Genomic DNA, 23965 nt, shown 5'->3' on the forward strand with positions numbered 1-23965 from the left:
ATTCATAGACTTCACAGGCATGTAAACACAAAAACATGAATTAAACATCAACATCTCCAATGATTGCAAAATCGCAATCCTGTTAAAAATGATGTTGCTAATTTGAGAGAGGAAAATATTTGTGCAAATCTACTCATATGTACTTAACAAATACAAAGTGGCCAGTAAGTAACAAGCACGTCAAACACTGGTGTGTCACACATCCGCTGCGCTTAGGTAATAATGATCCTGCTATGTGCCCACTAAGCAGGATCTATCGAAGCATTCATCACTTTCCTCTCTCTAAGCTCTTTCTTTTCCTCTTGGCTCTTCAAGCCACTTTACATTGGCACCATATTGACAGTCTGCAGAGGGTTGACAGAACGGATCTGGAGCGTGAGGATTGATTAAACGTTGCATTTGATCACGGACTTTCTGAATAAGATGGATGGCCCTGACAGAAAAGATACAAGGGAGTGAATTGTTTCCCATGACTTGCATACGGGCACTCGTGCACCGACAGACACAGATGCTCCCATTTGTAGCGTCTGAAAATGGAATTGTAATTTCTTGATTTTGTCCCTTTTGTCGGGGCTCCACAGATAAACCTGCAGAGGAGAATGAGGGTTACGGGCCTAATTACCCAGGGTGCAAAGCGTATCGGAAGCCCGGAGTACATCAAGTCTTACAAAGTCGCCTTCAGTGATGACGGGAAGACCTGGAGAACATACAAAGTCAAGGGCAAAGACGACGATATGGTGAGAGACACACACACACACACGAGCACACAAACACAGACGTGCACACCCGTTGTCAGCTCTCCGCTCTCCCCCTTAAGCTGTAACACACAGACAAAGACACACACCTCGTACACACGCACACACACACACACACACACACACACACACACACACACACACTGGACTGGAGACAAGGCAGTCAGTCAAGGGCAGGGTGGAGGACATGATGAGATGGCTTTTTAATTAGCTAGCACACACCGGGCCCATCTTGCTGCCCCTTACCCCCTCCACTTTTATGACTTCTAGATTGAATTTTTATACTATTTGGGGATGAACAGCCACCAAATAGGCCACACAGCGTTCTATCATCCCTGACAGCAAACCCACGGCTCTCTTCCATTTGGCCAGGCTCCGAATGACCCTGACTTTCAAACTTCTCCATACATTTATTGCATAGGACATGAATGTCTGGACTTGAATTATTCTGTGATCTCTGTTTTGTTCCTTGTCTGACTTGTTTTTTCAGCTTGTCAGTCAAAATTTGTGTGAAATTGAGGTTGAAGGAGCAGACTGGGACAAATATCTATATAGTAGTGTTTTTCTTTTTTTTTTCCCCTTTCTACTTTGACTTGTTGCCAGCCAGTGACAGCTCCTATTTCCTCTATCACACAAACACACCGCTCTATCTGTCCTTTGCCTTTTCTTGCTCTCCTCCTTCTCGCTCTGCACCCTACACATGCAGCACATCAGTCCCTACAATCAGAGACTCTCTCTCAGAGTAGCTCAGGCCATTAGGATAAAACACTCCAGAAGGTACCACGATATAACTGGAGCACTAATTTAAACCACACCACTGTTCTTATGAATTACAGGCTCAAATGGTGCAAGAAATTGTCTATTTTTCCCTGTAATTCTAGCTCATTGACCTTGAATGACAGCAATTTGTTGAGTGTGGAGTAGACACTAGAGACCGCGCCAGATAGACTGCTACATTACTGATCTGCTTCACTGTCCTGCCCGCCCCCATCTGCTGTTATTTCATCCCCTGCAACAGATTTTCCGAGGAAATGTTGATAACAACGCTCCGTCGGCCAACTCCTTCACTCCTCCCATTGAAGCCCAGTACGTGCGCATTTACCCCCAAGTCTGCAGGAGGCACTGTACCCTACGCATGGAGCTGCTCGGTTGCGAGCTAACAGGTGAGTGAGCCGGGTTTATTTCCTCGAACTGTGTACACAGAGTCAACATGTAATTATTGAAGTTAAAAATAAACGGCAGTATGCCTCAAGTAAACCTCAGTATGCCCATTGTTGTTATACTTTTTTAGGTGTATGCCACTACCATTGTATATAAAGATGGACGGCCGTATAGGTCATAAAAGGTCTTCTCTGTGTTAGTGGATGGGACATGGGCCAAACGAGTTCCAATACAGTTCAAATAAAGCTCTTGTCATACTGATGTATGTTCGAGTGCTTATTTGATTCTATAAAAAATGGGGTCAAACAACATAATTGACTGCTGAGAATAACTTGCAAGCAGTCAAGTGTGCGCACCAGGCTACAGAAACTTCATCCCCCGATTGTTACTGCGCTAAAAGACGTTATCAGCTCAAGATGGCAGCATTAGTGTCCGGGATGTTTTGGGTTAGTTTCTGGGTATTGGGAGGAAATGGGGATACATCGTCTATCTTTTTAAAGTCCATGATCCGTGTGTTTAAAGAAAATCTTTTTTTTATTGTTGCCAGGCTGTTCTGAGCCACTGGGAATGAAGTCTGGCCACGTCCAGGACTACCAGGTCACGGCCTCCAGCATCTTCAGGACGCTCAACATGGACATGTTCACTTGGGAGCCTGGAAAAGCCCGTTTGGACAAACAGGGCAAGGTCAATGCTTGGACAGCTGGACGCAGCGACCAGTCTCAGTGGCTACAGGTAAGATGTGATCTGAGCTACATCAGTTATCCATTGTGGCTCCTGTATAAATACGCAGTGGAAAGAACAACAGGCAGCCATGTTCTTGCGGATGATGCTGACTTTCACTCAAAGGATCAGCTCGTACCTCCCTGGCATAGTAATTGACAGTGTGGTAATACTTGCCAATGGATTCAATTATATTTCATAGCATCATCTTCATTGAGGAGCTGTGAATGAAATGACATCTTACAGTCCTACATCTATTAGCTCGCTCTCGGTATCATTCTTGGAATCAGTCAGTAATAGGTAGTCATCTTTTGTTTGTTTTCCATGCCAGTCTTTTTTGAATTCAACACCCACGCTGCCTCTGTTGGCAGCGTGTGCCCCTGTTATGTTTGGCTGCTGCCCAGGCTTTCTATCTCTATGAAGCCAGCCAATCCATTTGTTTTCATTACAGTAACTGATGGCTGCAAATGTCTCCTGAAAGGGACAAGACGTGTCTCTGAGTGAACATTTACACCCCAGTCTTTCTGCTTCACAATATTTCAGATTAATAGATGCTGCGGGAGTTTAAGATACATATCAATCAGACTCAATCACATATGGCATCATGTATGGCCTCATATATTGGATTCCTTACTTTTCTACCATAAAAGGCAGTAATGGTCTTTGCTGTGAAAAACTATGTCTCACAGTAAATCTGATAGCAGGAAAGAGATTGTGATGTGGATTATCTTCTCGGGGAATTAAAGACCGGAGTGATCTCTTTGGTTTCTTGGCCTTTCTCGGCCTTTCTCCTGCACTTGTGTTCCCCACACATCCCTTCCCCTAGCAGTGACACAGTTAGCGCTCTGTAGTCAGACCAACGTGTCGGGCTGTTATTAGATTGTCCGGGTCTTGAGTCAGATATTTCTTTTATTACGCTGAAAGCTTTTTTGCCGAGGGTGAGGTTATGCAGGGCTGTGTGTCGGAGGAGACAGATACTTAGCCAGGCCCCATCCCGGCCAGGAAGCTCAGCTGAGCAAAATTGATTGCTGTGGGTAAAGGAAAACTTGAGGTCTCATATTACATGCTGTGCCAACAGGAAAGGGGAAGATGCTATACACTCGCAGTGAGACAATCAATGGCTTCCACTGCCGAGGTCCATTTCTGTGCACACAGGCATATCAAATATCTGGCTTTTGAAAGGCAGCCGTTATGTATTGTAAAGTGCTCTTTCACATTCATGTTCATACAGCTGTTCCCTCCAGGCTGGCGACAGCTGTGGTCAGAGGCATTATGTTTCCAGGTTGTCTGTCTGTACATCCCATTCTAAATGCTAAATGGTCTGTATTTTTATAGTCCTTTTCTTCACACACACTTTCATACAGTGCAGCCATCAATGGCAATTTGGGGTTCTTGTCCAAAGAATCAAATCGGCTGGTTAGTGGACAACCCGCTCTACCTCCTGAGCCACAGCCACCCATATGAATGCGACATCTGACTAACTATAACTAGTTAATGGTAAACTTCACTATGACATCGTAATGTTCAACAAAAACACTTTTCTGGCCATTATTTAACAGAATGCCTCAGGAACGGAGTCTATGATGTTGTTTCCTGCAGCTTGGCTGATTTGCGGAGGCGTGCAACTGCAAGGTGGTAATTCCAGTTTCTATTTAGCGATCTTCTTGTGGGCATTTGTTAAACCCCCACTATCTGTGTCCTCTTTAGGCCGGTTGCCATGGTAAATAATTGATTTTCAGTGACATTAGCGGATGACTTTAAACCTTAAAGATAAATGGAATTAATCATCCTTAATGACAAGTTAAGTATTGCTATCAATCAAGACAACGGCTCTGCTGTGCAGTAGAAGCAGTGGGGAATTCTCTACAGTCACCAAATATCACACTGGACCCCTTCATGCATCTTGAATTGCAAACAGTTGAAACACCAGCTATTAGACAAGTTTTGTCTTTTAACCTGCACCGATTATTATGCCCATCCGAATTGACAGCTAAAATACCCTGATGCAGGATTTGAATATAATCACTTTGAGTAACATGTATTTTTCAACGGACTACATATGTAAACCAGAACCAAAACACTTATATCTGGACCTGTGTCTGGAATGTCCAAGCTGAAGTTATTCCGGCCGAGCAGGCGATAGAATTACTCAGAGGGAGACCGAGCCACAATCTTTCAAGATGCTTTCAAGAGAGGAGCTGAATCTGTCAGGACTAAGCTGCCAAGTACTCCAGCTGGCATAAGCTGATTAGTTAATTGTGCACATTAACATATTCACATAGCAAAGAGAAATTTGTCAGAGAGGCACGAGCTACTTTCCAATTTCACAGTGTCCCTGGTAAAGCAACATGTCTTTTGCATATTCTGACAAGTGGGACTGCGAGAAGTTTTGTTGGCGATGGGCGGGGTTCAGCTTCCTCTCCATCTCTCTGTAGGTTGGTGCCAGGTAGCATCACGACTGAAAAAAAAAGGAATAGGAAAACTCGAAATAAGTTTTGTGCCGTCGACAGAGAAAGAATACTCATATTTTTCCATCCACACCCACAGTGTTTAAGTAGCAAAGGCACTTGCATCATTGGTGTTAAAATGAGGTGCGGTCAGGTGCATTGTTAGTGCCCCCCCCAATCATGAGGCAGTGGAAAGCAATTGCACTTTTAACAAAACATTATTAAGATATATGCACCTACACAGACAGATGGTCTACTCCGCACCTAGCTTTTAAATAGAAAGGGAGATGGGACTGGTTTATTGCACGTTAAGCTGAAAACACACCCATGATTAATTGAGAGACTAAATAGAAGCTGTTTTAAACCATTTTCTCTCTTGAACCTATTTCTCCACTGTTAAACTTGTAGAAGTGGATTTGGAGATGCCCTAAATGAACTTGCCCAATCGCTCTTTAGACCATGTGACTAGATCATTAAAAGGGAGCCTCAAGACTCACTTGTCCTCTCCTTTTGTGCTTTGAGGTACAGATAACTACCACTGATGGTCCAGGCAGTTACATTGATTTTTTTTTAGGCCATTTTTTACTTGTGAATCCACGATGGCCACAGCCACTGGCATCATTTTTGGGGTCATATGCCCATCTGTCCATCTCATTCTTGTGAAGGCAATAACTCAACAGACTGTCTGGGCACAAACACTCATACACACTCGTCATTAATTGATTGGAATTTGATGGTCAAAGGTCAAGTCATATTCTTTTGATTATTGATATTTCGAGAAGTAGGAAATGATATGTTTCTCAGGTAACTATTTTTCCTCAGGTTCAAGTTCCCAGTGCCATCTTCTACAACCCGTGCTTAGCCATGTTGTGTAAGCCCTATAAATATATATATCCTATATAATAAAAATGCATATCATCTGAATTACAGTGATTAATGATGAGTTGTAGTTTTAGGCTTTTTTGTCAAACAACAACCCAACATGTAACGTACTAATATAAGGGGTTGTGTATACAGCACACGGCCTTGTGCTCACAACGATCATTCATCACTTCATTTGCAACTTTTTTTAATGTGTCCGTGCACCGCAAAGGTTACAGAACAAGCCGTGAAAGTAATTCCACTGTAGCAATGCATTTGTTATCCTCTATCTTGAAGGTTTTCGCACCCAATTATCTCCTTATAGTGATAAATAAGTGTGGTGTGGCTGTGGCTGTGGCACCCTGATAATCACCTCTGCCTCTGACAATGCAGAGTGAGCTAAATCCTTTGTGTGGAAACTTTGAAAGAGCCTCAGTATCTCTTGTGCAAACAGTTCAAGCGGCGCTATGTTAAATTCAGCTTGCAGTCGTCACACATCGGTGCACAGTCTGGCTAATGTGGTAATGCAGCTGTAACATAACATTCTAATTTACATTTTACAGATAAGTAGGGCAAAGGTCTGCGAATGGTATTTTTTAAATATAACTTAAGATGTGTCATCAGGATTGGAAGATATTAAGACAGTATTTGTAGTTTATATAATTAAATAACAATGTTCATGTTCTGCGAAGGTGAACAAATATGAACGCTTCCATTGCATTAGAAATGTTTGCTCAACAATATCACAAAATGGTTTTCTGTATTGAAGGCAGTGTGGCAAAGTCACAGGATCCAAGGAACTTTACAGTGTAAATGTACTCTGACTAATGCAGAGCACACCTAACATTTTAATTAAGGAAAAGACTGCGGGAGTGGAGCTTCTCATTGGCAGATACTGATGAGCTAAACCGTGGCAGCTTAGCGGGTACGGCCCTGCATGCATGTGGGGGAAGGAGTGACTCACTGCAGGAACACACGGGACCAAGGGGAAAGCTCAGTGGGAGACGGTAAACCAAGACAGGGGAGACAAAGGCAACTGGAGACACATAAGTAAAGTGAACTATCACAGTCAACGCTGTAATAACACTGGCAGGTGCACGCGACAGGCTGCTGCCACAGTGTTATTACTCCGGTGCCAGTTTACCTGCATGCATTTCTTCATCGCCAATATCTCTTCACTGGTGACAGTTGGTTGGAGCTGTATGCAAAGTAATGTCTGGGATTCTTGAGGAAACGGTGCTGCCCTCATGATGACTGATTACCAGAAAACCACTATGTATTTCCCAGTAATCCAGGTAAATAATGTCCGCAGGATTTAAGAACCATAAATCCCAGTGCCATATATGTGAAGTTCTTGCTGCTGGAAGTTACGATAATCCTCAGAAACCAATATGACAGAACTGGGTCGTGGCCGTTTCTTTTACTGACTTTGAACTGCAGAAATTGTTTTGAGCAAAGCAAGCAGTGAGACTAGTTCGCATCACTACGTTCTGTGTGGTTTGAATACAATCCTCCGCTTTATTCCCTTTCAGAATGAGCATTAGATGATGGACACTCATGGGTCAAGCTGTGGACATGATCTTCCCTACAGGAAATCGGTGATGAGGAGATAAATGGCAGATAAACGGTGGCTCTTGGCGCCCATATCTTTATAACCTATACCCAATACATGTTTTGAGACAGCTCTCTTCGCCCAGTGCCCAGTGCCCGCAGGTTTGCCAAGACATTGGATGGATGAACTGTGATTCTTGATGTATTTTGTCAATGTTATCATTTAGGGTCTAGTGAAAGATAACAGTATTAGAGGAGTAACTCTCTGTCATGGCCAGTGCGCCGGGTTTTTAAGGGTTTATGGGATCACTTAATTTCATGGACACATTAGATTTTGTCTTTTACTTTGGATATGTAGCACAGTGATATTGGAATTTATCCTGCTGAGAATCTCACAGACGAAAAGGTGTGACCGTCCCTAAAGATTGTTCATCCAAGGCACCGGCTTCCACTTGAATATAGATATATGTAATTCATGGTCTAAATATAACTTACACCAGAGGAGATTCCCAGCAGGTTGAATGTCAGCGTAGTTAAGTGTAGACTTGTCATCTCCAGACTGGGCACAGTACACGCGGCACTTCACACCGATGCTACGCTACAATTGATCTGGGATGATCCGGCACTGTGAAATAAATGTTTGCAGCCCAGTCACACTGCGTCTCCTCTACCTCACCTTCAGTGAGTGACTTTTCTCATTGACGGTCTCGCACAGCAACTTGTTATTTTGCTTAACTGAGTGGAATAGATGTGTTCCTTTTGTTTTAAGCAACACAACACTAGGAAGCAGGTAAGAGTTCATTTTACTAAGCCCTCAGCTGAAGTCCGATCAATACGAGTATGACAACTTGATATGCAGACTAGGCTTCCCAGAACCAGGAGGACAAGCAGAGGACATGTGACAGTCCAGCAAATTACCACTGATAAATTATTTGACATGAGAGACAGACAGCGAGAGGTGAGCCACTGAGATGTAGAGACGTCAGTGAGTGATTCGCTCTGTTTAGGAACAGCGTGTGTATATAGCGAGGCAGAAGCAGAATGTGTAAGTCAGTGAAATTATTTCTGCAGAGAGCAAATGTCAAATTAAACCAATTTTAAAATGAGCAATGTTAATGGATTTCACTTATAGTTGCGGCTCTGTGCTTTCAGTGCTCAGTTCCCCTTTGAAACGATAATAGTTTAAATCAAATACATGCTACATTTTCATAGAGGGTACTAGAGACATTTCAATTACTAATTCTGTCTTTACTTAAATACATACATATTAAAATATACTTCATCAAACGGTTGTATCTGAAAGTTAAAATCCGTAAAGTCACTTCAGAAAGAGTAATTATTGCAATAACAGTGTGAGATTTGAACAGAGCCAAACACATGTTACATTTAAAAGGTATAATACTGTCATAGAAAGGTTTAATTATACCTTAAAAGAAAAACTCTGCTTCAAATCAGTCCTGTGTTTCAAATGCCTTTCATCAGTTACTTTCCTGCAATTGGGTTTAATTGTTTCTAAAAACAAGTGATCACTCCATTACCAATTCCAGGTTTTATTTCATAGAGTGATTCACAGTTTCTAAAAGTAAGAGTGTAATTCAAATTGCAAGAACTAACACATTAAGAAGAACATTTCTGCAGCTCTACCAGCCAATGAGAACTAAAGCTTCGGTGCGTGTTGACACTTCACACAGAGCATTGTCCCATGTGGAGTACAGGCTAGAAAGAACAATAAGGAGACATAATGCAAGATTGATTCCCGCTCAGTGCCTGCGAGCGAGCATTTGTTGTAATCAAACCGGGTATTATCATTACACCAGTTTTGCCAGGCACAGCTTCCTAATCAAATTGCTACCTCAAATACAGCGCCGCTGACAACAGACTCTATTCCTTTTAATCAATAGGATTAGCTGGGTGTTTGTTTCATCCGTCCGCTGAGAAGAATGCCTTTAATTTGTCCCACTGAAACTATCGTCACTTCTTGAGGGTTTGTGCAGCAAAGATGAAGCGTGTCCTTTCTAAAACCAGAGGAGCTGCCTCAGAGAGCATGGAGGCATTGTTGCATGTAAGGATTTAAGAGGGATTTTGATCATCGGGAATAACAATTATCGTGTCTTTTTTCCCAAGAGCAGGACACTGCTACTTTGCTGAAATGACTTGCATGGGAAAATGGACTGTAAGACTTTATGGGGAACTTTCAAGGATGAGCTGTTTTCTGTGTCCTTCAAGCTTGATCTCCCCCCCCCCCCAATGGAAAACACAGTCCATGAATTGTTAGGAAGAATATAGAGAGTATCATCGTAAATCCAGCATTTATATAACCGTCCTACCGTGTTGATCTGGTTTAAAATAGATAGATAACAGCAATGTCCCCGCAGACCTGACTATTCAGAGTTCTAACCACACTAAATGCATTCTTTGTTCTATCGGCTGCTCCGGGTTTTATCACCATTTGTCCTACTACTCTGTGCCCAAAGCTGAATCAATAGGAACAGCACCTGCAGCCAGGTATTCTTGCTGAACTAATTAAAGAAACAATGTTAGAGGGACAACGTCCCGAGGCGGTTTCTCCTGCAATCAGCGAGAAGCACACATCTCTTTAGCCGGCCGCTGTGATGCTGAAAAAATTATGAAATTTATGAAATGCAAGAAACACTGGCTTGAGCGTACCTGCTAATACGACAGGCTGTATCTACACTTGTGTGCATAGGCGCCGGGTTTTGTGTGTGTTCTGGGTCCCCACAAACAATGCCAAGCACCAACCGTGTACCAGCATAGTGGGGACATTCACATCGATCAGACGACAAACGGTCGGTGCAAAATTGGATCAACTGGAGGGACTAGGAGTGTTAGTAAGTCACCTGCTCCAAACTTTAATCACCAATCAGTGTCGCCCTTGATGGTCCAATCTGCTACCATAAATAAGTAATGACAACATTGAGTAAAAGCAAATAGATTTGAAAACAAATATATTTAGTAGTTGTTTGGGCCTTTAGGTTATGGCTAGGGCTTTTGTAGACAATGTTTTTTGCATAAGGTTTATTTTGGGTGTGGAGGTGATTCATTCAACTATTCAGAGCACCCACTGACATTAACATAACTCTGCACCTATATTTATTTCCAAATGCTTTTCATCTTGCTTCAACCTTCACAGAGTTAACATGACAATATCAGATATAGATTTACATCTTTGTAGAAAAAAATCTGAGCCGTGGCCTCGACCACCGATACACAACTTGGAAGCCAGAATAAAGGATGTAACCATGACTGCAAATTCCTCAGCCGGCACTTGCCCTTGCAGATGTGCCAATCCAGTCCGAGCCCCATGTAGCCTTGTACAATGTATGTGATACTAAGACTTGGCAAGTTTTCAAATGTGGAGAATCATATTAAGGGGTTATTATTGTGGGCCATCATAAATCTTCTGCGGAGAAGCCTGTCAGATCGGGCTCATATGATACTTGATATCTAAATGCTCATTACCAAGTTCGAGACTCCATCACATTACAAAACTTATTTTAATTTAATGAGACATAAATACAGTATGTTGCTTGAGAAAATGTGCCCGCAGCTATTCAATCACTTTGAGAACATTAATCAAGAATTCCAGAATAATCTTAGAAAGTCTTTGCACTAATTTGAAAACATGGCTGATGTAAATTTCATTAGTGTATTATCGTCAGAGACTCATTTTAATCCTGTCCAATATGGCTCTTTCTTCCCCCTATTTTATTCAATTTCCCCTGCAGCTAGAATGTGGATTCAATTAACTGCCAAATGAAGTTACGGAAGGGATGGTAAATCCATCTGCTTTCCTGATTCAGTCGGGCGGTTTTTAGTGTCTCATCCCTCCAACTATATCCTTAAATGCACAGGTCTGCTTGGAAGCCTGTAATGGTGCTCTATTGTTTTCATTATCCAAGGAAGCCATCTTATCCTTCCACACTGCATCCTGATCCTCATCTCCCTCCCGCCCTCCACGTCTCTCTCTCTCTCTCTCTCTCTCCCCGCTCTCAGCCAGCGTAGGACGCATTTATCTGCTTTATCTTGGGATGAGTGATTCATGAGTCTGCAGCAGTGCCAGCTGTAATCGTGGGATCTGCAGGAATTGTCAGAATTGTAGGTGCCAGAGCTTAAATCAGTGCAGCCGAGATTGGGTCCAGTGTGTTCTGCATGCGTATCTTGTGGTTTCAGGGTGTCTGAAAGCCAGCTCTTGACAAGCAGGATATCCCCCTCACTTCTATATGTTTAAGTCAGACATCTTTATGTTATGCACCCCGGAGAGTATGGCCTGCACTTAAGCAGCACTGCTACATCCTGCAATGTTATGATTAATTCAGAATAGTTAAGCTAAGCCTCTGTAGGAAAAAAAAAACGGAAAAAAAAAACAGGCATTAATTAGGTCCATGTTACGTTTTTTCTTGAGTAGACCACTTATGTGCCTAATTGTTATCTATTATGTAATTACATGGTTACCTTTTTATTGCGTGTGAAGCACATCGTGTTTTTGTGCAGAGTGTGTGGGTGTGTGTGTGTGCGCACATGTGTGAGGATTTGATATGAATATTTTATATTCCATGTGCGACGCAGGAGAGGGGAGAGAGCAGTGAGGTATGATGTAGTGCAGGAGCCAGTGTTGTAAAAGATTTTTATTTTGCAGGACCTTTTAAAAACCTGTATCGTCACTGTTAGAATAGGAACACGTGGCTTTACGTGATTAAACTAGTTCACGTTTTTACTCTCGTTTACTAATCCAACAGGAAGCAGTTTTCTTCTTCCCCCCCCAGCATGAATCACAGATTTCCAGACAAGATCACAGGGAGAGACAGACTACTTTAGATTTTATCAGTCAGTGTCCATCCCATGTCTAGTTACAGCCAACATTACGCATGGGTGTGTAATCCTCCATGTCCCACACTTGTGCAGCATCAAGGCCGTTTTTTACGCCCATGGATCTTAATTCCTCACTTCGCTCACAATGACACGGTGTGCCACTTGATGGCCCTGCAGATGCTGCTCATTGCTGTAATAGCTCTAAATGATCCAGACCACCATGGTCGATTTCCTTCTTGTCCCTTCTTTGCCATGGCCAATTCCCGTCTCCGGCTCCTGCCACTGGGTAGACGTACTGTAACTTGACATGTTGAACCGAGGCTCCATCAGCCATACGGCTATGTGCCTAGTACAATTTCAGATAGTGATGTCCGTGCTTTAAAACACAGGGTTTATAAAGGGCTGTCTTTGTTTTGAAGTTAGAAAATAGGAATTAAATTATACATTAATAATATGTTGTTCCCATCCATCCAGTAGATATTGAGATGTTTCACTGGATGTGTGGAAATAATGATTTGCACTAGGAGCAAAATAAGAAATGAGCAGATAATCGAAATGAGTAGAATTCCTTCTCTGGCCCCATAAATATCTGTTCTAAATTACATGTCCACATCCGTGCAGCCATCCAGCCGTGCCACGAACATGAAGGAAATGTCTGTGATCGTTCTGTTTCTGAGGTTTGAGGTTTATTCCGGTCTTTTTTCATAAATGTCAATGTTCTCCGTTATCTGCGTAACCACAATTGGCATCCTGTGAAGATGAAAAATTAGAAATGTTAATTTTTGTGACACGTGACGTTTTTTCATGCAAAGTGTGCTGGCACGAAGACCAGAGCGCCGAGGAGAGGTGGGGATGCTTAATGCATAGCAATGCTCATGCTGTGGAAAACTGTTTACAAATATGTGCGCCTGTCACCTTGTTGCAATTCACTATCAGTCACCACACAGTGCTTTTCTCTTATTTATGTCTTCTGGCTGCAAGATGTGCCTTGACCAGCCAAGCAGTTGACTCTTGTAATGCACTGCCAAAACAAGACAGCATCTCGCTCTGAAGCGAAGCTCATCTCACGTGAAGTTTGTTTGTGTTCGAGTCACACTCCACATTTAGCAGTTTCAAGAAATGATGCCATACATGTCAAATTTCAACAAAACAAAAAAAAAGGGAGAGTGTTGACGTTGATGCAGGAAAGTGTTTTCAGTGCCACACTGACCAGTCTAACTCGGTATGATATCTGTGACATTGCTTTCACTATCCGCAATGCTCCCAGGCACCTGAGTCACACTTCAGACTGTCTGCACACCAGCTTCTTACACTGTGTGAGCGCTCAGCAGGGATTTCTACCTGCTGCGACACGCTGTAGAGTTACTCCCTGTGTGTGTGTGTGTGTGTGTGTGTGTGTGTGTGTGTGTGTGTGTGTGTGTGTGTGTGTGTGTGTGTGTGTGTGTGTGTGTGTGTGTGTGTGTGTGTGTGTGTGTGTGTGTGTGTGTGTGTGTGTTTGTGTGTTGTACCCGTACTTCTATATTGACTTATAGACCTTACCGGAGTGAGGACATTTTAGGCAGTAGGTTCTCTGAACACACTGCAGCTGCTTTCAGACGTGCACTGAGCTTATCTGGTAGAACTGTACCTGAGGACGCAAATGACAGTCGCTGCGGTTTCTCCTGCCAGCCCCTTAGTAAAAAAGTGAGTGAAGCCCACCTGAGAACACAGCAGGAGGTTATCTGGAGAATGTATCGTGAGCAAGTTTCTAACAAGCTCAGGATGTAAAACTGGGGGAAAATGTTTTTCCTATATATATATATATATATATATATATATATATATATATATATATATATATATATATATGTGGTGACGCCGGCGAGCTAGTTCTGGCAGGCAACTCGAGCTGCGCTGCGCCAATCATGTGACATACATCATGTGACATACCTCACTCTCCACAACCATCTATATTACACGCCCACCTTATCAGGTGGTCTATTTAACCAGAGAGGAATTTCCCATCATCCCCTTTGCTCACACTGCTGCAGCAGTATGGCTACCAGTTACTTCAGCCCCTCCACCACCCCAGCATCCACCTGTAGGCTCCAACGGGGGGTTACAGGTATTTGCTCATCACTCCCATCATTCCTGTGTAATCATATGGGGGAGTGATTAAGTTGGAGCCTAGACGCCAAACACAAAACCTGTTGTAATGCTGCAATAAATGTTTGAACGTGAGTTGTCTGACTGAAATATATATATATATATGCTGCACCACAACTCATACCCCTTTTTCTCATGTGTGAAGAATGCAATGGTAAGCTTCAGAGAAAGTCCGGGCCCTATTCTGCAGACCTTTTCTGAGTTCTGGTCTAAAAATGATTTCTGTTTCAATGTCCTTGTAAAGCAATGATAAATCACCTAGTTAGCTTGTTTAAAATTTAATTTCAATTTAGTCAAGAAAAAAGCAGTATTTGTCTCAGAAACGTGGGGCGTGTCCTCCAAAGACACTGGACCAACACCATACCTTTTTCAAACAGTCTCAGTTCTGTTGTTTGGTTCACACCAGGGTTCCATTTGCAGCTGTAGCGGATCAGTGGATTATTCAGTTAACAGACATGATGTCCTTAATGCTAGCAGCACACACACATATATAAGCTGAGCCTGTGCTGACTCTCCCTTGCTGCTCAATCACAAGTTCTGTCACTCTTAGCGTAAATTCTCCTCACCCTACAGAGCAGCGTGTCCATCTTCCTCCTAGTCGCCGGCAGCAGCAGCACCGGGTCCAGCACTGTGTTCACGAGAGGGGGTGATTACTGGTGACACCTGTGCTGAACAACTCACCTGACGCTGGTGTCCAGAGTCACTTCCTCGCCACTCTCCTGGAGCTCGATGCCGCCAAGACCCCGCGCTTTCGACTCGAAACAGCTTCATTTACACCATGTTTTTAGCCTGAATGTCCTCTGATAGCCTCGGGCACACGGAACACCTCACACACACTCTCTTCTTCAGGTAGTGGACGTTTAGGCTTAAAACACAGTGTAAATGACGCCGTGATCCGCAGGTCAGGTGGGTAGGGTCGTAAAAATGTACATTTCTGATTAATAGCCGATTACGGTGGAAGAATTTGGCCTCATACATCACTAATGTGGAAATTATGAATAGCATTCTCTAAAATGTGAACATCATATTTTAATCTTAATTTTCCATCAGGCATTATTTAGCTACTCTCAGAGCAGCAGGTCCTTTTAATGTCTCGAGCGCCAATGGAGAATGGAGTCAAAGATGATCCGGGAGAGAAAAAAAAATTTGGAATTAAAAACAAAAGAAAAGGGAAGGACAGAATAGTTCTGTGTGGGAGGGATTTAGTGAAGTAGTTAACCATGACGACGATTCAAGTGCCACCTGAAGCTAAATCCAAGTTCGTTGAAGACTGCGTGGACCTGTGTTGCCTGGATATACACCTATTTGATATAGTCAGTGGCAAAGGATTTGTCCAGGTAGCCAGGACACTAATAGACATTGGAGTTAAATATGGGGGTTTTGAAGCGTACCTCATCAGCAAACCGTGCGCCACCAGTCTACTTCTGTTATTTCGGATTATCCATGAATTCCAGTTGTCTCCAGTGAAAGTTTGCAAAGTGCAGAGGCAGGTGTGGGCGGTGATTCTCAGGACTTAATCAACGTGGCTCTTCACCAAGTCAAACAACGTCTTCTTCATCTCATCATTCTTATGAAATTTAAGTAAAGAGAGCTGTTGGCATCCATCAAACATTGATTTCTGGCCCACCCAAACAACACAAAAGTGTGTGTGTACGTGTGTGTGTTGATATTTGAGGTTGAGCAGTGAACATGATGGCATAACTTGTGTTGAGTTATATAAATAAGTCGTATAGTAAGTGACATTGATTCGTCTATCCTAAAATTAAGTTTAACATTTCCAGACAGGGAAATGTTAAATCGTCGCACTCAAAAATCTTTTTAGATGTTAAGTTGCAAGCTTCTGTATTATTAATTATTATTATTATTTAGAAATAACCGTTATATGCCAGTTGGGACGTGTGGATGAATTTGTAGATTTCCATCCCAAAACAGATTCTCTGGGTTTTTCAGGTTTCTAAAAATGCTCAGCGCCACCTTGTATCAAAGAATACCTCTGATTATTTCAGCCAAGAAAAGGCAAACATATTTTCTCTTGTTTTTCATTTTGACATGCAGCTATTTATAATCAAACCCTAGATTTTCCATTTTTAATTAAGGTTCTTTGTCCAACAGACTGAGTTTATAAAAAGGCTGCAGAGTGTTTGTTTGCAGTTGCAATGAACAAAACAAGCAGAATTATATAATTACAACTTTAAGTCTAGTTTATTTGAGCTGTAGTGAGTGTAGTGGTAAGTTTGCTGCCAACCTTTTATTTTTTTTTTACTTTTCGTGTTGCTGAGACTTTGTGTTTTCATGCAGAAAAAGCAGAATGCCACTCAACAACCTCTCAGGCTCAGTGAGACTCAGACCCCTGCTTCATCATACAGAATTGGCTTAGCTGGCGTGCCCGTGTGGGGAATGGCACATTTTTATACTCAGGGGTGTCATGACACACAGGCTTTTCTTCGCACTCAGAGGAGAAGTGCTACCCTCAGTCAGCCATTTGTCTGGAAATTGCCCGCCTTCATGCCTTCAGCCCTATCTCTCGTTTCTTTTTTTTTTTCTTTTTTTTTAGGGGGGGGTGGGTTGCTTGTTGGGCTAAGGAGCTTTTCTGAAGATGGTAGGGTTGCAGCAGAACAGAGTCACGTCACGGGACAAAAGTAATACCACCGTTCAGACAGCAGACAGATCTGACAATGCAGACACGGAATACGAGTCGGGTCACTTCACCAAAGGCCCCAAAACAGTGCTGGTGTGTGAACATTCACTAAAGTTTTCCAGTCTGGTTAGTTTATTCGGCCGGCTACGAAAGAATCTCACAGAACGACGCTGTGACTGGCGAGTTCTGCAGTGCTTTGGCATTTCAGCTCCATAGAGATAGTGTGAAGAGGCAGATATATCTTGACTTATAGTCTCCAATATGGGTAAAGCTCCAAAGCCCCATAATGCAATGCAATACCACCTTTCATAAGACCCTGCTTATACCTGTCATAAACCCACACCTCATGTTTTTAATGCTGACTTTAGGTGTCGATATGGTCTCTTCTCAGGAGCAGGAACCAGACAACGTGTTCTTACATTTAGCATGATATGGAGATATGACCGGGGCATTGCACTTCTTGTTATGTAAGAATTTAAGCATATTGTCACGTTTAAGGAACACGACTCACTGTAGGTGACATGAGCCGTGGAACAGGGTATTTTCTTCTCGCCGTTGCACCAGCTTTAAGTTTTAATGATAGCCACCCTGCTGTGGCTTTGATGGGCCATGGTACTGTCCTCACGGCTTTGTGAGTTGTGTGCACGCAATTCTGAATTCTGCACGGCTACGTCAGAGCAGAATAGATGTATCGCACAAACGCATACACAGGCTGTGAAGATGAAATGAGTCTCAGTGATACAGTTATATCAGCAGGATGATATGTAAAGCGAGCAAATGCGAAACCGGGTCTCATTTGTCTCCTTATTAAGCTGCCTCTCACTGTATTAATCTTTTCATCCTACGATGGCAAAGCCACTTCAAATGTGGTCGTGGGATTTACACACAAACCTTTGTCTTAATAAGTCTGGGAGGTGAGTGTGTCTGGAACGAGCGCACATTTGCACAAAGAGACATACAAATAAGCATTTGACCCTGTCTCCGTTTCATTGTTCAGCTGTATTGTTGGGTAAACTGGGAGATTATATTAGATAAGATTAGACACAGCAGGCTGAATCCTAAATTCTAGATTCTAATGTCTTATTTCTCCCGGAACAACTGCGAGCGCCACGAGCATCCAAAGATTGTCACAAAGCTTTCACACACTCCTTGTTTGTCTGGGTTAACAGCTCATGGAGGAGAGAATGGGGCTGAGAGTGTGATGGAAAAAGAGCAGCCGACGGAGGACCGGAGGAGAGGCCTTGCTTTAACAAGCTTGTCTCGCTCCCTAATTCAGTTTGAGCCATCAAAGTGTTGAGAGCTTGACGTCGCTAGGGGCGGTTGTATTTTGTGACTTAAACCTGTGACAGGAATTACAGGTTCCCCCTTCAACTCTGCTTTGTTTTGGTGGCAGACTTGACTGCTTGGCTAGAATGCGATTACCTCGACGTTCTGCGACTGGAGCATAATCAAAGCCCCGCAATGGTGAGGTATCATTCCCCTCTAAATGAACCAAGCAGCCAGTGTCATTGTTTATATCTGGCCTCTTTAGCCGGGGGTTCGTCGTGGCAGTATCGTCATTATAACACAGCGGTTGTTTATAGTTATTCGTATACATCACAGCCCCGACTGCATTCAGAAACAGAAATGAGCACTACACAGAAAGGGAGGCAGTGGAAGCTTCCATTTGAAGGAGAAACTTCATGAATAGTGCATTGACACCAAATGGAGCATGTGTTGCGCGTCCCATCTGCATAATTGCATACCTATAACCGCTGCATTGTTAAGACATAATTTATGTCTGCACGCTAACTTCAATGCCTTTCATCCTATTTTCATTGGCCCAACATCTCACAATTGGAGCACTGGGAGTTTATCCGCTTGGACGTCTTACGGAGAGCCACAAACTTGCTTTGTTGTCACTGAGGCATGGCTCGTGTCAACGTGTGAGTCAGGAGCAAGGGTCTGTGTTTGCTTGTGCACGCAGCAGGGGGCTCTGCCTTTAAGATGGTCTCTGTAATACCCAGGGAACAATCTTAAAGTGTACGAGGGGAAAGAAAAAGCTCCTGAGTAGTTTTGAAACCTCATGAGAAATAAAGAAAAAGTGTGGTTTTTGTGTGGTGCACTGTACTGAGGTGCACCGTGCTGTTTTGCAATGTGTCGAGGCCGTGTAATGAAACCGAGCCATAGCTCATGCATTACTTCAGTTTGTTTGCTTATTTGTTTAATCTACTCAGGGCTGTATTTTCTTCTGTCAGAGCACCGTGACATAGTATGTGTTGGCCTCTGACCAGGCCAATTAGTTTGATGTATTGCTGTCTGGATGCTGTGTATATTCAGCAGAGGAAATAAATCTGCATGCTTATGCTTCTTTCTCTGTTGCTCTCTCCGTGCTTCCAAATGTCGCCGCTATCTTTCCATGTGACAGCGAAATGCAAAGTGGAGACTTTTTCCCATCCTGCATTGACTGTGTGTGTGTGTGTGTGTGTGTGTGTGTGTGTGTGTGTGTGTGTGTGTGTGTGTGTGTGTGTGTGTGTGTGTGTGTGTGTGTGTGTGTGTGTGTGTGTGTGTGTGTGTGTGTGTGTGAGAGAGACAGTTTTAAAATTATATTTCCGCGTTGGGAAATTGGGAATACATCAGGCACTTTCTAGGACCATTTGCATTTTCCCCATGAATACAAATCAAAATTCTCTTTTAAAAGAAAGTGAAATCTTGAGTAATGAACATTTCACACCCTTGATTTGTCATCTAGGACCTATTGTTCTATACAAAACGATAACAAACCTCTTTGTTTAATATATTGTTGAGATTAAGGGTTTTTCTGCCCAGCGTGTACAATTATCTTAACATTACAAACAACACCCACTGATTTAATGTATTAAAATGTATTGTGGGAGACTTCTTTTATATTACTACCTTTAATCTTCCATCACAGTATGAGATATACTGTTGTACTGCCCAAAATTACCTATTTTAGTCAGCAGCGCCTCCTTTATTAATATCTACTTTACAGTGTTGACACAGTCATGTGAGGCTCATGGAAATGTTAATTTAACACATCCTCTTTGAAACACTGCTCATTGGTAAACAAGATATATTCAAAAGCATTAAACAATGAAATGTAAAATATATATTTTATACTTTATACTTGTCTTAGTCAATTAAATAAAACAAGAAAAACCAAGTCAGATGAAAAAAGCAAAAAGTTCACTCTTACACTCATCTCACCTTCAGGTACCTATGATTTGAGCCCTTTTGGGCAGTACAGCTGTCTCATTTAAACCTCAGACATCCAGGGTCCAGGCTTCTCTTTGATATTGAAGTGTGTAATATCATCATGTCTAGATCTAAAGAGCCCTCTAAGGCCAACAGAAAAAAAGGTTGGGGAATTAAAAACATCTCTTAAAAACTGCCAATTTGTCCAGTGCTGACCGGCCCTACAAATGTAACCCAAGAGTATAAACCATCTGATGCTAAATTTATGTAACCTAAGAACCAACCCAAAATTTCATCATAGGATCTGCAGGTAACTCTTGTTGGTTTGAAAGTGCATTTAACTACTTTTAGAAAGGAGGTTTAGAAATTTGCCTGCAAGGAAAAAGCCTTCACTTTGCCAGTGAATATATATGCAACGGCCAGGCCTTTTGGAATACTGTGTTCTGGACAGACAAATAGTTTGGCCGCAGCAACAGTTATGGTTTGGGGACACTTCACTGCCTCAGGGACGAGGCAGCTTGCAGCCACCGATTCAGCTATAAATTCAAGATACTGCAAGGCCATCTGTCCGAAAAGCTGAATTTGAACCAGAGCTGAGACTTTCAGCTGTATATTGATTGTAAGCACTCTAGCAAATCCACAAGGATTGGCTCAGAGAGAAGAAATGGAACTTTAAGGAGCAGCCGAGTCAAAGCCCAGATTTGAATCCCATTGAAATGCGGTGGGGCTATTTGAAGGGGGGCCGTATACACAAGAACAGCCTCGAACATCTTGTAGCTGAATGGATTTTGTACTGAAGAGTTGTCAAAAAAAGTTACAGAGCCAATGTCAGAGACTGCTGGACAATTATGCAAAACGCCTCCAAGAAGTTATTTCTGCTAAAGGGAGAAAATAACAGCTACTGAGGCCAAGGCTGTACTTACTTCTCCACAGAGAGATATTTCTGTTATCTGTTCACACTATTGTTTAATAAATGATTGAAAACTCTTGTTTTCCCTGGGGCTTTGTTCAAGTACATCACCTTTTATCTGTGGACACTTGAAGAAGCTCTTTGTTCAAATATGGTGAAAAGCCAACCATTTCCATGGGATGTTGTTGTTTTCTTCACATGACTCTTATATTAACTCATAATTACCAAGGTGTTAGAAATGTACAAAGATAAATAAATATAAATAGGTAAATGTGGCGGCGCTATAATTATTATCGCCATGGTGCATTTTGGGGTTCAGCTTATTCTCACTTTTCAATATAGTGAAGCCTAATTAAACCCTAAAATGTCGATATGTGTTGTGAGTTGCCTCCTTCCTGCTGCAACAAATGAGAGCATATTAAAAATTAACCCGAGTGGTGCAATGTGAGGCTCAGAAGCTGCTGCAGTGTGTGATTCCACTTCTGCTGAGGCAAGGTTGTGGACTTAGCCTTGTTGTTCAATATTCTGTGAATAATTGAAACTGACTTCTTGCACCTGGTGTTTTTTATACAGTAAATCCTCTAATAACCTCCAAAGGAGAAAAAAAAAGTGGGAAGCGGACGAGAATGTGGAAAGAATAGCATTTCCGAAACCTTTCCACGCGTTAAGTATCTCGACCAATGAAGTTTCTCATTCTGCTTTTTCTCTCTGCCCCTCACAGGTGGACTTGCTCGTGCCGACCAAGGTCACAGGAGTCATCACCCAGGGAGCTAAAGACTTTGGCCACGTGCAGTTTGTTGGCTCGTACAAAGTTGCGTACAGCAATGACGGAGAGCGGTGGAGTATATATCAAGACGAGAAACAAGGGAAGGACAAGGTAAGTGTCCTTCACACCACAAGACCATGATGACGCACACAAAGACAAAGAGGTTTAAACAGATACATCAACATATTTGGTGACGGGACTGTGTATAAAAACACATTTTTATTGTCATGTACACAAAGCATATATACTGAAAAATACTGTGGAATTATAAATGCATGCCCTTTGGGTGCAGTGAGTACTGAAGTTGTGAATTATATATCACACAAGAAGGTAAGAGCCAGTGTGAGTGGAGAGGAACAGCATCAACAGAACGATGCATAGGAAGGACAGAAACCTGACGCAGACAAAAGCACAAAGCAGTGAATTTAGAGAAGGAAAAAAAACTGGTTTTTCGTTTGAAAATGTCCATTTTGGGACCTGTCTGTTCCTCTTCTCCTCTTCCCCTCAGCATCTCTTTATTTGTGGCTCAAACTGAGGTCGCCTGGTCTGTCCTGTTGCCTCTCTCTGGTCTGGGATCAGATAAGACTGGGCTGTCAACCTGGCTTGGCCAGTGCTGTGGCGTAAATCTTGTTTTACGGCCCTTCAACAAAGTACACATGTCCGTTCCAATCGCCCACGACAGGGAGAGCTGCAGGCACCAGGTTATAGCTTGTCTTTCAGATTCTGCAGGCAAAGAGAGGGGGTGTTTACTTTTCTCTGTTGCTGCATTATTGGAAGATAAAGCCCAACTTCTGCTCATTCACTGATTTGGGATGTGTTTACTCAATCGAGTACCTGAGATCTAATACATCTCATACATGTATATAGCACCAAATAAAAACACAATGGAAGTGTTTGAAGTAACTATGAGATATACACCGAGATCGTGGAATGTAGTCTATATAACGTATTCTATTTTAGTCTGCAGTGTCAATTAGTTTTTCATCTATGAAATTTCTTTCCTATTTTTATTCAAGGCAGTAATATTTCACTTTTGAGAGCATCATTTCTTTTCTTTATGTTCAGATTGCAATGCTTTCCCTCAGCATTCTGCCCTGACTCTTAAATAGCCCCCGCACACGTGCAAATATACTTTTGCTTCTGCTCCAAACTGTTTGTCTTCAGTCAGATTCACTGCTGTGTGTAGTCCTAGTCACAGACCTTCTCCTCTTGATCAGTTCGGTTCTGTGAATGTAAATATTCTGCTCTCAGATTTTTGCTCTCACTCTTTTTCGTGCTTCATGATCCTGTCAGAATTCGCCAACCAACAGAATGCCAGACATGACATTGACCAATTGAATCATCACTGCCTCATGGCGGGCTTTACTTCTTACAGTGGCTGCTCAAGTAAGCACGTACAGGACCTAAAAGTATTTTTATTTTAATAGGGCTGTCTAAGGACATTTACTGCATTCACAGACAACTGTATCATCTCTGCCAGTATTAATTCAAGTGAAGATAGTCGCTGTCTGAGTCGGAACGGTTGACCGCAAAATGTGTCTCATTAGCATTCTCTACAAATTGTAACATTTCAGTAGCTTCTGCAAAAAGACATTACACATTTTTCTGAAACAAATGCAGTGCATTTAACAAACGGTCACTCATAAATTGCATGAAGCTTATTTTCTTCTACAGTGTCTCAACAAACCCAGAGAAATTACAAGGAACTAAAGTCGTATCTCAGGGCGTGTGTGCGTGTAGTGTTTTACTTTGGCAGAACAGCACAGGCAGGGCGCTGGGGAGCGCTTCAACCCCTACGCCTCATCAAAAAAGGCGTTGCTCATGGGTTTTGTTTCTATGACAACAAAACAAAAGCACAACTACTCACCATCAGCAGTCAGTGTCAAGCAGATCTGCTGCCACAAATAGTCTTTTCTTGCTTCTGTCTGACATATCACACCGCTCAGGATAGACAGACACGGCCAGGACAAGCCTCCCCGTTTTCTT

General features: G+C 42.5%; 1 protein-coding gene across 2 annotated transcripts in view; it reads left to right on the forward strand.

Moving 5' to 3' along the window:
- LOC118115082 (EGF-like repeat and discoidin I-like domain-containing protein 3) overlaps window positions 1–23965 on the forward strand; it is a 111473-nt gene that overhangs the window by 78044 nt on the left and 9464 nt on the right. For both annotated transcript variants that reach the window (XM_035166025.2, XM_035166026.2), the window contains exons 6-9: window positions 582–737; window positions 1774–1918; window positions 2464–2648; window positions 21935–22090. In XM_035166025.2, the coding sequence (XP_035021916.1) occupies window positions 582–737; window positions 1774–1918; window positions 2464–2648; window positions 21935–22090 (642 nt within the window). The remainder of the gene's footprint in view (window positions 1–581; window positions 738–1773; window positions 1919–2463; window positions 2649–21934; window positions 22091–23965) is intronic.

The sequence above is a fragment of the Hippoglossus stenolepis genome, chromosome 9, assembly GCF_022539355.2.
Source record: "Hippoglossus stenolepis isolate QCI-W04-F060 chromosome 9, HSTE1.2, whole genome shotgun sequence".
NCBI lineage: Eukaryota > Metazoa > Chordata > Actinopteri > Pleuronectiformes > Pleuronectidae > Hippoglossus > Hippoglossus stenolepis.